This window comes from Stenella coeruleoalba, assembly GCF_951394435.1.
Source record: "Stenella coeruleoalba genome assembly, chromosome: 8".
NCBI lineage: Eukaryota > Metazoa > Chordata > Mammalia > Artiodactyla > Delphinidae > Stenella > Stenella coeruleoalba.
In genome coordinates, this window is record NC_137154.1 from 96,567,065 (window position 1) to 96,581,163 (window position 14,099).

At 40.3% G+C, this 14,099-nt stretch overlaps 1 protein-coding gene across 3 annotated transcripts in view; it reads left to right on the top strand.

Annotated features, from left to right (window-relative positions):
* The window catches only part of TBCEL (tubulin folding cofactor E like), a 79,269-nt gene that overhangs the window by 34,974 nt on the left and 30,196 nt on the right, over positions 1-14,099 (top strand). For all 3 annotated transcript variants that reach the window (XM_079928588.1, XM_079928589.1, XM_079928590.1), the window contains exon 7: positions 1,019-1,135. In XM_079928588.1, the coding sequence (XP_079784714.1) occupies positions 1,019-1,135 (117 nt within the window). The remainder of the gene's footprint in view (positions 1-1,018; positions 1,136-14,099) is intronic.

Below are 14,099 nucleotides of genomic sequence, written 5' to 3' on the forward strand. Positions count from 1 at the left end.
CTTTCGTGTCTCAGCCTCTGCCTCCCCCAGACTACTGAAATGTCCCATGAGGGTTTATTTTTGTATGTGTCTTTAGCAGCAGTAAGGCTTGACTAAGATGTAAAGGGCCACGGAGTTTTGATTTGTTCTCTCGTGTACTATACATAGTAGTTTTGACAGGGGAACAGTAGGCTTTAAGGTTCCCTAAAGAAGAGTGGTTCTATAAACCACTTTGATCTTTCTGACTAACTAATACCTACCAGATCTCTACTGCTTTCCAGTTGTTAACATACACAGTAATATCCCACTGAAGAAATAAATTTCAGCAGACTTTTCTTCTACGAAGAGTAAGTCTTACAGGCCTTGTAGTTTATTTTCTTTACACAGTTCTTTTGTAAATATAATAAATGAATTCCTGAACTATATGACCAACCTGTACTGACTGCTTTGTAGACCTGTGTTGTCCAGTATGGTACCATCAGCCATGGGGGACTTTTGAGCACTTGATATCATGGCTAGTCTGAATTGAAATGTGCCGTAAGTGAAAAAGACACACTGGATTTCAAACACTTTATATAAAAAAAAGAACATTTAAGTATTAAGAACATTTAAGTATCTTAGTTATTTTTTATTATTGATTATAGATTGAAATGATTGTATCCTGGATATATTGGGTTAAATATAATATACTATTAAAATTAATCTTATCTGTTTTATTTTTACCTTTGAAAATATGGCTACTAGAGAATTTAAAATTACGTGTGTGGCTTGCACGATACTTAGGTTGGACCGTGCTGCCTAGGATCTTATTTTGAAAGGTGAGGTATGGTTATAAAAGGTCAGGCGTCACATCAAAAATGAAACTTTAGATATTTTTGGTCCTTTTATTTTATACCACGTTAGTTCATGCTGGTGGTTGTACACAAGCAGAGCTACATCAAAGGAGTCCTTTCAAGATAATAAGACTGGGCCTCAAACCAATCATTTTATTTCTAAGTCTCAATATGTTTATTATGTCTCTTTTGCTTTTTATTTATAGATTGCCATCGGTTTCCAAACTTAATGGCAGTGTTGTCACTGATGGTGAGCGAGAAGATTCTGAGAGATTTTTTATTCGTTACTATGTGGATGTTCCACAGGAAGAAGTGCCATTCAGGTAAAAATCCCCTGTCAGCTCAGCAACACGTGAGCAAGTATTGCGGCGACCTAGGAACTATTGATTCAGAGCAAAATCTAATCATCTGTTGTTGGACTCTCTTAGAGAACTTTGGTGATAGGTTAAAAAATAAAGGAAGAAACGCCAAAAGCAAACCTACTTTATCTCATTTTCCACAGTGTATTTCTTCTAGCCTTGCACTTGTATTAAGAATGGTTGGGTAAGTACGTATTTGACTACTTCTAGTAGTTCCCACTCCATGTTCCTTATCATCAGTTCCTTTGTGATCCTCTTCTCCAGGAGCACATTTTCACCCATCCCCAAAACTGGTTTCTTCTTTCACATTGCATCCGCTTTTAAGATATACTATGTTCTGCAGTTTGGAAGATTTGACAAATGTGCCCGAGGTTTAGAGAATATGAGAAAGGGACTAGAAAATAGACTCCTGAGGAAATATTAAAGGAATTAGGATGGTTGAGTAGGAATAGAAAGGCTGAGGCCTAAATTAGTACCTTTAAGTATATGAAAAGTAAATATGTATTGTTTGGTGAGAAACTACCTTTAATATTCTGTAAATGTAAAAGGAAATGTAGCAGATATGATATACGTAAATATAAGGGAAAAAAAAAACCCAAACAGGTTTCTGGGTGTTGGAAACTAGAATCAGTTACCCCCAAATTTATATTCTTTTCTTAATGACTTTAAGAATAATACGAAATCCCATTCGGCAGGAGGAATTTCAAACCAACAAGATGCAAGTTAGGACTAAATGTGAGTCAAATCACACTCTGGTTATAAATTTCTTTTGTCCTTCTGGTTACAAATTTCTGTGATTCTAATTCATTCTTACTGAACATTATTTTTTCCCAAAGTTCTCTATTATTTACAGACTTTAAGGGGGTCACCATTCTATAAGGCTCAACCAGTGCTGTGTAAAACTATCTGTGCTATTATCAGTAGAATTTTAAAGCTTAAGCGTTTAAAAAATATTAGACAAATTAAGTAAGGATTTTGAAGCTAACCTTTTAAAATTAGCTAAGAACAGCTAGGTAGGGAGAGATATGACTGCCTTTTTAACACAACCCAGAAATGTTAGGTTAAACCACATGAAAATTTTTGGGGGTTAAAAAAAAATGGTCTGATAACTAGAGTTTTCATTTGATTCAATCTAACATATTAATAGAAGAAGTAAATATTCTGGCTTTGAGCATATGTCTGTCATTATAGTGTATTTATCTTCCAGTCTGCTACAGGAAGTAGTATATACATAGGCAGTAAATTGTTTCTGTCCCTGATGGCATAATTATCCTAAAGCACATTTATGCCTCTGTAGTAGTCAGTGTGCTTGAATGCATGTTATAGAAATCAACTTTAATCAGGGGAGGACTTTACTGGAGAGATAGTGAGAAACTAAAAGAATTGCTAGGTGGGCTAGAGAACCTGGTTTAGACAGGAACCAAGGGAGGCAAGGATAGCCAAAGTTTCGACTTACAGTCTTCTTTATATATTTCTGTTGGTACTGCAACGCTGGACTTAACCACTGAACACTTGCAGCCATGTCATGGATTTTTGATTTCCCCATAAGTGCTGAATATAATCTTTTGCTGACCTTTGCTTCATTCCCTAAGTGTCAAAACTATGCATCTGACCAATTGATTGGGTATGTTTAAGGCATTTGCCCACACTCTGTCTCCCAAGAGATAGGGAAGACAAATTATCTTCTCCACTTTGGCTTCTGCAATGAGAGGTAGAATCTTGCTTCCCCTGATCTTGGGACTTCCCCTCAAATAGGAACAACTCAGCAAAAAGAATGTCTACTGTAGTCCAACACTTTTGACTTTCCCCATAGTTATATATTAAAAATTATTCTTACCTATCCTAATAAATTCCTTGTATAAATGAAAACACATTTCTCTCTCCCTGAAATGAGATAACCTATTCTAATCCTACATAGACTGTGAGCAATTAGCTACTGCCAAAGATTTATACTGTCAAGCTATTTTACTTACCACTCTGGCCTTGCTGCCTATTTATGTAATTATGCCTCCTTTCTCACTCACTAGTAGTTAGAGGCCACTGCTTGGTCTCTTCCTTCCTTCTTTTTTTTAAATTTTTTTTTTATTCTTATTAGTTATCCATTTTATACACATCAGTGTATACATGTCAATCCCAATCTCCCAATTCATCCCACCACCACCCACACCCCCTGCCACTTTCCCCCCTTGGTGTCCATATGTTTGTTCTCTACATCTGTGTCTCAATTTCTGCCCTGCAAACCAGTTCATCTGTACCATTTTTCTATGTTCCACATATATGTGTTAATGTACGGTATTTGTTTTTCTCTTTCTGACTTGCTTCACTCTGTATGACAGTCTCTAGATCCATCCACATCTCTACAAATGACCCAATTTCGTTCCTTTTTATGCCTGAGTAATATTCCATTGTATATATGTACCACATCTTCTTTATCCATTCATCTGTTGATGGGCATTTAGGTTGCTTCCATGACCTGGCTATTGTAAATAGTGCTGCAGTGAACATTGGGCTGCATGTGTCTTTTTGAATTATGGCTTTCTCTGGGTATATGCCCAGTAGTGGGATTGCTAGGTCATATGGTACCTCCATTTTTAGTTTTTTAAGGAACCTCTATACTGTTCTTCATAGTGGCTGTATCAATTTACATTCCCACCAACAGTACAAGAGGGTTCCCTTTTCTCCACACCCTCTCCAGCATTTGTTGTTTGTAGCTTTTCTCATGATGCCCATTCTAACTGGTGTGAGTTTTGATTTGCATCTCTAATAATTAGTGACATTGAACAGCTTTTCACGTGCTTCTTGGCCATCTGTATGTCTTCTTTAGAGAAATGTCTATTTAGGTCTTCTCCCCATTTTTGGATTGGGTTGTTTGTTTTTTTAATATTGAGCTACATGAGCTGCTTATATATTTTGGAGATTAATCCTTTGTCCATTGATTCATTTGCAAATATTTTCTCCCATTCTGAGGGGTTTCTTTTCGTCTTGTTTATGGTTTCCTTTGCTGTGCAAAAGCTTTTAAGTTTCATTAGGTCCCATTTGTTTATTTTTGTTTTTATTTCTATTACTCTAAGAGGTGGATCAAAAAAGATCTTGCTGTGATTTATGTCAGAGTGTTCTTCCTATGTTTTCCTATAAGAGTTTTATAGTGTCTCATCTTACATTTAGGTCTCTAATCCATTTTGAGTTTATTTTTCTGTATGGTGTTAGAGAGTGTTCTAATTTTATTCTTTTACATGTAGCTGTCCAGTTTTCCCAGAACCGCTTATTGAAGAGACTCTCCTTTCTCCATTGTATATCCTTGCCTCCTTTGTCATAGATTAGTTGAACATAGGTATGTGGGTTTATCTCTGGGCTTTCAATCTTGTCCCATTGATCTATAGTTCTGTTTTTGTGCCAGTACCATATTGTCTTGCTTACTGTAGCTTTGTGGTATAGTCTGAAGTCAGGGAGTCTGATTCCTCCAGCTCTGCTTTTTTCCCTCAAGACTGCTTTGCCTATTTGGGGTCTTTTGTGTCTCCATACAAATTTTAAGATTTTTTTGTTCTAGTTCTGTAAAAAATGCCATTGGTAACTTAATAGGGATTGCATTGAATCTGTAGATTGCTTTGGGTAGTAGAGTCATTTTCACAATGTTGATTCTTCCAATCCAAGAACATGGTATGTCTCTCCATCTGTTGGTATCATCTTTAATTTCTTTCATCAGTGTCTTATAGTTTTCTGCACACAGGTTTTCTGTCTCCCTAGGTAGGTTTACTCCTAGGTATTTTATTCTTTTTGTTGCAGTGGTAAATGGGAGTGTTTCCTTAATTTCTCTTTCAGATTTTTCATCATTAGTGTATAGGAATGCAAGAGATTTCTGTGCATTGATTTTGTACCCTGCAACTTTACTAAATTCATTGATTAGCTCTAGTAGTTTTCTGGTGGCATCTTTAGGATGCTCTATGTATAGGATCATGTCATCTGCAAACAGTGACAGTTTTACTTCTTCTTTTCCAATTTGTATTCCTTTTATTTTTTTTTCTTCTGTGATTGCCATGGCTAGGACATCCAAAACTATGTTGAATAATAGTGGTGAGAGTGGACATCCTTGTCTTGTACCTGATCTTAGAGGAAATGCTTTCAGTTTTTCACCATTGAGAATGATGTTTGCTGTGGGTTTGTCATATATGGCCTTTATTATGTTGAGGTAGGTTCCCTCTATGCCCACTTTCTGGAGAGTTTTTTTCATAAATCGGTGTTGAATTTTGTGAGAAGCTTCTTCTGCATCTATTGAGATGATCATATGGTTTTTCTTCTTCAGTTTGTTAATATGGTGTATCACATTGATTGATTTGCGTATATTGAAGAATCCTTGCATCCCTGGGATAAATCCCACTTGCTCATGGTGTATGATCCTTTTAATGTGTTGTTGGATTCTATTTGCTAGTATTTTGTTGAGGAGTTTTGCATCTATATTCATCAGTGATATTGGTCTGTAATTTTCTTTTTTTGTAGTATCTTTGTTTGGTTTTGGTGTCAGGGTGCTGGTGGCTCCGTAAAATGAGTTTGGGAGTGTTCCTTCCTCTGAAATTTTTTGGAAGAGTTTGAGAAGAATGGGTGGTTAACTCTTCTCTAAATGTTTGATAGAATTCACCTGTGAAGCCATCTGGTCCTGGACTTTTGTTTGTTGGAAGATTTTTAATCACCGTTTCAATTTCATTACTTGTGATTGGTCTGTTCATGTTTTCTGTTTCTTCCTGGTTCAGTCTTGGAAGGTTATACCTTTCTAAGAATTTGTCCATTTCTTCCAGGTTGTCTATTTTATTGGCATAGAGTTGCTTGTAGTAGTCACTTAGGATGCTTTGTATTTCTGCGATGTCTGTTGTAACTTCTCCTTTTTCATTTCTAATTTTATTGGTTTGAGTCCTCTCCCTCTTTTTCTTGATGAGTCTGGCTAATGGTTTATCAATTTTGTTTATCTTCTCAGAGACAGCTTTTAATTTTATTGATCTTTGCTAATGTTTTCTTTGTTTGTATTTCATTTATTTTTGCTCTGATCTTGATGATTTCCTTCCTTCTGCTAACTTTGGGTTTTGTTTGTTCTTCTTTCTCTAGTTCCTTTAGGTGTAAGGTTAGATTGTTTATTTGAGATTTTTCTTGTTTCTTGAGGTAGGCTTGTATAGCTATAAACTTCCCTCTTAGAACTGCTTTTGCTGCATCCCATAGGTTTTGGATTGTTGTGTTTTCATTGTCATTTGTCTCTAGGTATTTTTTGATTTCCCCTTTGATTTCTTCAGTGATCTCTTGGTTATTTAGTAGTGTATTGTTTAGCCTCCATGTGTTTGGGTTTTTTATGTTTTTTTCCCGGTAATTGATTTCTAATCTCATAGCATTGTGGTCAGAAAAGATGCTTGATATGATTTCAGTTTTCTTAAATTTACTGTGCTTGATTTGTGACCCAGGATGTGATCTATACTGGAGAATGTTCCGTGCACACTTGAGAAGAAAGTGTAATCTGCTATTTTTAGATGGAATGTCCTATAAATATCAATTAAGTCTATCTGGTCTGTTGTGTCATTTAAAGCTTGTGTTTCCTTATTAACTTTCTGTTTGGACGATCTGTCCATTGGTGTAAGTGAGTTGTTAAAGTCCCTCACTATTATTGTGTTACTGTCTATTTCCTCTTTTATAGCTGTTAGCATTTGCCTTATGTATTGAGGTGCTCCTATGTTGGGTGCATATATATTTTTAATTGTTATATCTTCTTCTTGGATTGATCCCTTGATCATTATGTAGTGTCCTTCCTTGTCTCTTGTAACATTCTTTTTTTTTTTTTTTTTTCGCGGTACGCAGGCCCCTCACTGCTGTGGCCTCTCCTGTTGTGGAGCACAGGCTCCAGACGCACAGGCTCAGCAGCCATGGCTCATGGGCCCAGCCGCTCCGCGGCATGTGGGATCCTCCCAGACCGGGGCACAAACCTGTGTCCCCTGCATCGGCAGGTGGACTCTCAACCACTGTGCCACCAGGGAAGCCCTCTTGTCATATTCTTTATCTTGAAGTCTATTTTATCTGATATGAGTATTGCTACTCCAGCTTTCTTTTGATTTCCATTTGCATGGAATATCTTTTTCCATCCTCTCACTGTCAGTCTGTATGTGTCCCTAGGTCTGAAGTGGGTCTCTTGTAGACAGCATATATACGGGTCTTGTTTTTGTATCCATTCAGCAAGCCTGTGTCTTTTTTTTTTTTTCGGTACGCGGGCGTCTCACTGTTGTGGCCTCTCCCGTTGTGGAGCACAGGCTCCGGACGCGCAGGCTCAGCAGCCATGGCTCATGGGCCCAGACGCTCCGCGGCATGTGGGATCTTCCCGGACCGGGGCACGAACCCGTGTCCCCTGCATCGGCAGGCGGACTCTCAAACACTGCACCACCAGGGAGGCCTGAAGCCTGTGTCTTTTGGTTGGAGCATTTAATCCATTCACATTTAAGGTAATTATCGATATGTATGTTCCTATGACCATTTTCTTAATTGTTTTGGGTTTGTTCTTGTAGGTCCTTTTCTTCTCTTGTGTTCCCCACTTAGAGAAGTTCCTTTAGCATTTGTTGTAGAGCTGGTTTGCTGGTACTGAATTCTCTTAGCTTTTGCTTATCTGTAAAGCTTTTGATTTCTCCATCGAATCTGAATGAGATCCTTGCCTGGTAGAGTAATCTTGGTTGTAGATTCTTGTGTTGTTCATCTCTGTTTGTTTGTTCTTTAATTCTTCTAGGTCTTTGTTAAACATTTCTTGCATCTTCTCGATCTTTGCTTCCAATCTTTTTTCAAGGTCCTGGATGATCTTCACTATCAGTATTCTGAATTCTTTTTCTGGAAGGTTGCCTATCTCCACTTCATTTAGTTGTCTCTCTTGGGTTTTATCTTGTTCCTTCATCTGGTACATAGCCCTCTGCCTTTTCATCTTGTCTGTCTTTCTGTGAATGTGGTTTTTGTTCCACAGGCTGCAGGATTTTAGTTCTTCTTGCTTCTGCTCTCTGCCCTCTGGTAGATGAGGCTACCTAAGAGGCTTGTGCAAGTTTCCTGATGGGAGGGACTGGTGGTGGGCAGAGCTCAGTAAAACTTTAATCCGCTTGACTTCTGATGGGTGGGGCTGGGTTCCCTCCCTGCTGGTTGTTTGGCCTGAGGCGACCCAACACTGGAGCCTACCCGGGCTGTTTGGTGAGGCTAATGGCGGACTCTGGGAGGGCTCACGCCAAGGAGTACTTCCCAGAACTTCTGCTGCCAGTGTCCTTGTCCTCACGGTAAGACAGAGCCACCCCCCACCTCTGCCAGAGACCCTCTAACACTAGCAGTTAGGTCTGGTTCAGTCTCCCCTGGGGTCACTGCTCCTCCCCTGGGTCCCGATGTGCACACTGCTTTGTGTGTGCCCTCCAAGAGTGGACTCTCTGTTTCCCCCAGTCCTGTAAAAGTCCTGCAATCAGATCCCGCTAGCCTTCAAAGTCTGATTCTCTAGGAATTCCTCCTCCCATTGCCGGACCCCCAGGTTTGGAAGCCTGACATGGGGCTCGGAACCTTCACTCCAGTGGGTGGACTTCTGTGGTATAAGTGTTCTCCAGTCTGTGAGTCACCCACCCAGCAGTTATGGGATTTGATTTTATTGTGATTGCACCCCTCCTACCATCTCACTGTGGCTTCTCCATTGTGTTTGAATGTGGGGTATCTTTTTTGGTGAGTTTCAGTGTCTTCCTGTCGATGATTGTTCAGCAGTTAGTTGTGATTCTGGTGTTCTTGCAAGAGGGAGTGAGAGTACATCCTTCTACTCCGCCATCTTGAACCAATCTTCTCTTCCTTCTTGAAATTGAAATGGGCAACCTGATTTTAGTGTCTCCTACCAGCATCCCTGGCCTGTAGAATGTTTTCCAAAGATGTGAGTGTTCTACTCACTAATGTATTTTTCTTTTTTTAAAATAAATTTATTTATTTGTTATTATTATTTTTTAATTTATTTTATTTTTGGCTGTGTTGGGTCTTCGTTGCTGTGCGCGGGCTTTCTCTAGCTGTGGCAAGCGGGGGCTACTCTTAGTTGCGCTGCGTGGGCTTCTCATTGCGGTGACTTCTCTTGTAGCAGAGCATGGGCTCTAGGCGCATGGGCTTCAGTAATTGTGGCATGCGGGCTGAGTAGTTGTGGCTCGCAGGGTCAGTAGTTGTGACCCACAGGCTTAGTTGCTCCGTGACATGTGGGATCTTCCCAGACCAGGGCTTGAACCTGTGTCCCCTGCACTGGCAGGCGGATTCTTAACCACTGAGCCACCAGGGAAGCCCTAATGTATTTTTCAAGGCCTTAGAGAAGGAAATGTCTCTGAGTCCTTGTAGGGTCCATAGATGGAAATGGGTAAAGGGGTAACATGGGTGACAATAATTTCCATCATTCCTGTGTCCTGAAGTTTTTGTTTGTTTGTTTTTTGCGGTACGTGGGCCTCTCACTGTTGTGGCCTCTCCCTTTGTGGAGCACAGGCTCTGGACGCACAGGCTCAGAGGCCATGGCTCACGGGCCCAGCCGCTCCGCGGCATGTGGGATCCTCCCGGACCGGGGCACGAACCCGTGTCCCCTGCGTCAGCAGGCGGACTCTCAACCACTGCACTACCAGGGAAGGCCCTGTCCTGAAGTTTTTGAATTCCTCCTTCTACATTATCTCAAATAATTTGTGACATCTCAACTTCCTTTAGCATAGACCACCACTGAGTCCAGTTTCCAATCAGTCAACTAGACAAATATTTAGAACCACTCTAAATGATTCTAAACCACTGAAGCTAGCCACTGAGGCTAGATTTTTGAATTCAGAACCTTTGGTAATATACCTACGCAAAATCAGCTGGATCTAGAATTGCTTTTCTTTCCTTGGTTAACACGCTCATTTCCTATATTCCCTGTATTTATTTCCTATATGCTTGTCCATATAAGTGACCAAAGTCTTGTAAATGTTTTGATATTTTTGTAATTCACCCCACAGACGGTGCTGTGATCTGATGGTAGTGCAGTAGAGTACGTATGTGGAAGGATGAGGCAAATGGGGAATTCGTTTACACTTGCAAGGTAATTCCTTCAAGCAAAGGGATTTTACTGCCTTTTCAAGCAGAAGAGGAACAGTCACACTGGACCCAGCTAGCAAGGGGGGCCTCAGTGAGGTTTAGGGATTCAGGATATTCCCAAGTCCTCAGAATCCTCCCTTGCACTGCCATTCCAATTTGTTCTCTCTGTCTCTCTCTCTCCAATCAATGCTCCAGCTTTCATGGAATAGTCCCAATATGGATGCAAGTTTAACTGACCTCTAATTCAGCAACCTAGAGCATCAAACCTTGTGTATTTGTTTTCATAGCTACCTCAGCTCTGTTGTTGTAAGAGAGAAAAGATCCTTTTCTTAAAAGTACCTCGGTTTCAGTCTGTGCCTGAAGCCTAGTTTATAGGAACTCGACCTTAATATTCCCTTTATGTAAGCTGCCTTGTGCGCTTAGAATAGCAGATGCCCATAGTCTTGAATTCTTCATTCCCTTCATGTTGCTTTATTCTTGACAGCACTTTCTCAATCTCCTAGAGCATTTCATGTGAACTCAGGTGATAATTACTTATTTCACCACTCCATGTCAAGGACTTGCAGAATCCCTTCTATGAAAACTAATATGATATTCACTGGCCTCTACTAGGCCAGAAACCAATCCCAAATTGCCCTTGATTACCTGAGGTACTATTGCCAGTAATCTACTCCCTAGTACCAGTGCACACAACAGAAATCAACTCTGGCCAATTTAAGTAGGATAGGAATTTAGTAAAAGAATAATGAATACCATGTAGCGCACAGAATTGACAAGATCAGAGAATTAGGCTTGGGCAGGATTGAGGGGAAGCAAGGCACAGCCAAGATTTTCTGTAGACCTCGCTATGTAAACTGTAGGCTTCTTACACTGGTTACAGCACAGTCATCAGCAGGCTGCTCAACTTCATTGCCCTCAGACATCTGCAGCCCTGTGTCTGAATGCTTGACTCTTCTCCATCTTCTGTGAATAATCTCTGTCAGACCTTATGTCCTTGCATTACATCTTAATATCTAAAATTCCAGCTATAGTTAGACAGGTTTATGTCACCTTCGCATGTTCTAACTTCCAGGGAATGGAGAAAGAGAATATCTACTCCTCTTTAGTTTCTGTAGTGGGAAGTGGTTTCTGCCTCTCATCTGTCTTGGGTTTCCCTCAAATCAGAAGGGCATTCAGATGCTGGACAGCCGCAGCTGACATATACCCACTATAGTACATGTTCCCTAGTAGTTTTCTTGTAAGTCTCCTGGTGGAATGTTTTTTGAGCCATTGTGATGTGCCAGGGACTGTGTTAGGCACGTTAAAAAGAACTATAGGGCTTCCCTGGTGGCGCAGTGGTTGAGAGTCCGCCTGCCGATGCAGGGGACATGGGTTCGTGCCCCGGTCCAGGAAGATCCCACGTGCCGCAGAGCGGCTGGGCCCGTGAGCCATGGCCGCTGAGCCTGCGCGTCTGGAGCCTGTGCTCCACAACGGGAGAGGCCACAACAGTGAGAGGCCCGCGTACCGCAAAAAAAAAAACCCAAAAAACTATAATAGCATTCATGCTGATGTGAGATGAAATGGTGAATAAGCACAGAGGAATTTATACTAAAATACATTCATTATGAATTAAGAGTGATATATAAACGGGGTATTAGTACCATACTTACCATACCTTTAAATTGTCTTCCAAGTTTTATGCATAATTTCTCTCCAAAATGCCATTGAATAGTGAATAGCACAGTGCATAGTTAGTACAAGGTGAAGACTTGACTGCCTGGATAATTCAGTGTTTCATACAGAGTCACATTTGAGCTTTAGTGTCCTTGGAGGGACTGAGGTATCCATTCATTCTGAGGAAAAAAATTGCCTTTCATTTGACCATGGGTTTTTAAAGTCAGTGTTTAACTTGATTTTCCTATAAATTCTAACTTCTGCAGCATCCTTCCCTAGTTGTTAGGTTCCCCGAGCTTCTCCTTCTCCTCTCATTTTCCTGTCTTGTGTCATTAAACACCAAATACCTCTGCTCAACTTAGACTTAAGTAAGAAAAATTAGCCAAAATGTCTTTTGAGGGCATGAATAAAAAGCCTTTATAATCAGTTTAGTGTCCTTTATGGTAGCAAAGTTATTTGGTGAGTCAGTTGAATTATTCAGACACATCTGTTTCCATGTGATTAGTCATTTTGGCAACAGAAGACTTTAAAGATGATCCAGAAATTTACATGTTCTGTTTTTCTATCTCAGAATAAAATACAAGCTCCAGTTACCTATATGACTTCAACTTTTTTTGATGAACGGAATAAAATGTTTAGAGGACTGACAGGAGACATACTTATTAAGAGTGTTATGATTCCTTACAGGCGCTCAGTTATCATCTTATTGCCTTCTACTGTCAGGTGGAGCTGGAAGTTTAGCTTCTCTACTGTAGCTGTTTATGGTGATAATGGCCTAACACACACACACAAAGTGAGGAATCGCCCATATGTTTCATGTTTATTTACTTCGTGAATCAATAGGAGACGAAAAATCTCGGTTTCATGATTCTTGGCCTTTAAGCATCATAGTGTTTGCTTTTCCAATCAATAGACTCTTTCTTTTAGAGCCTTCATCTGTGCCTTTTCTCTTCATGGCTTGTGTAGCAGTGGTGTGCTATTTCAAAATCAGTTCAGTTTGTGCTGCAGGTGGTTGAAAAGATGTCCTCACTGGGTTGGTCATATTTCAGTCATTGAATTCTCATATTTTACCAGGAGACCTTCTAGGAAATAACTCTAGATTCTAATAGCTGGGTTTCAAAGGGCAGTTTATTTACTGAATACCTACTATGGACTAAGAGGCTTAGAGCCAGAAGCTGAAGGTAAGACAAAAGAAGTAGTGTCTGCTCTCAAGAAGCTTGCCGTCTGGACTAAGCTAGAGATATATTTCCTCTGCTGGAGCCTCCTCACGTTCCTAACCTCTAAAAATTCAGTTATCCCAGGATTTGGTACTTACACCTCTTCTCTTCTATACTCATCCCCTAGGTACTTTCATCCAGTCCTGTGGCTTCCCATGCCTTTTGATTTCAAATAATTGCCAAATTTATACCTTCAGCTCTGATCTGCCCCTAAATTCCAGACGAGTATTTCCAGATACCTACTTGACAGCTCCACCTGGATGTTTAAACCTAATGTGTCCCAAACTGAACTTCTGGTCCCTCCTTTACCTTTCCCTGGCCCCTTCCCCTCCCCACCTGATCTCCTGCTCTGCACATTTTTCTCAGTCTCTCCATTTTTCCAGTTGCTCAGGATTAAGAGTTGGGCATCATCCCTGATTTCTTTCTCCCACACTCCACGTCTAGTCCATTTGTTCTTGTTTTCAATTCTGCTTTCAAAAATATATAGAATCTTACTACTTCTTAGCATCATTTTAGTTCAGGCCTTCCTAATCTCTTACCTGTGTTATTATAGTAGCCTTCCAATTGTGTTCCTGAGACCAAGCTCGTACCGCTCACTGTACAACAGGTCAGTAAATCGAGAGAAAAGTTGTTGGGACAACAACAGCTTTATTTGGAAGGCCAGCAGACTGAGAAGATGGTGGACTGGAGTCCCAAAGAACCATCTTACTTGAGTTGGAATTCAAGCTTCTTTTATATTAAAAGGGGATGGGTGCGGCTGCTTGTTGCAAACTTCTTGGTGTGGGAGTCATTTGTTCTTGCAGCTGTCCAAGTAGGTCAGGTCAGGTCAGGTCACGATGTTCCTGTAAACCTCCAACAAGACAAATGTTATTCTCTGTTCTGCAACTTTTTAATCTCTATATGAATGAAAAGTGTTGTACTTTTAATGGTCAGAGCCCGTGAGAATGGGCTATCCTATATATTTCAGGCTATAGGCAACATTCTTAACTTGTAGC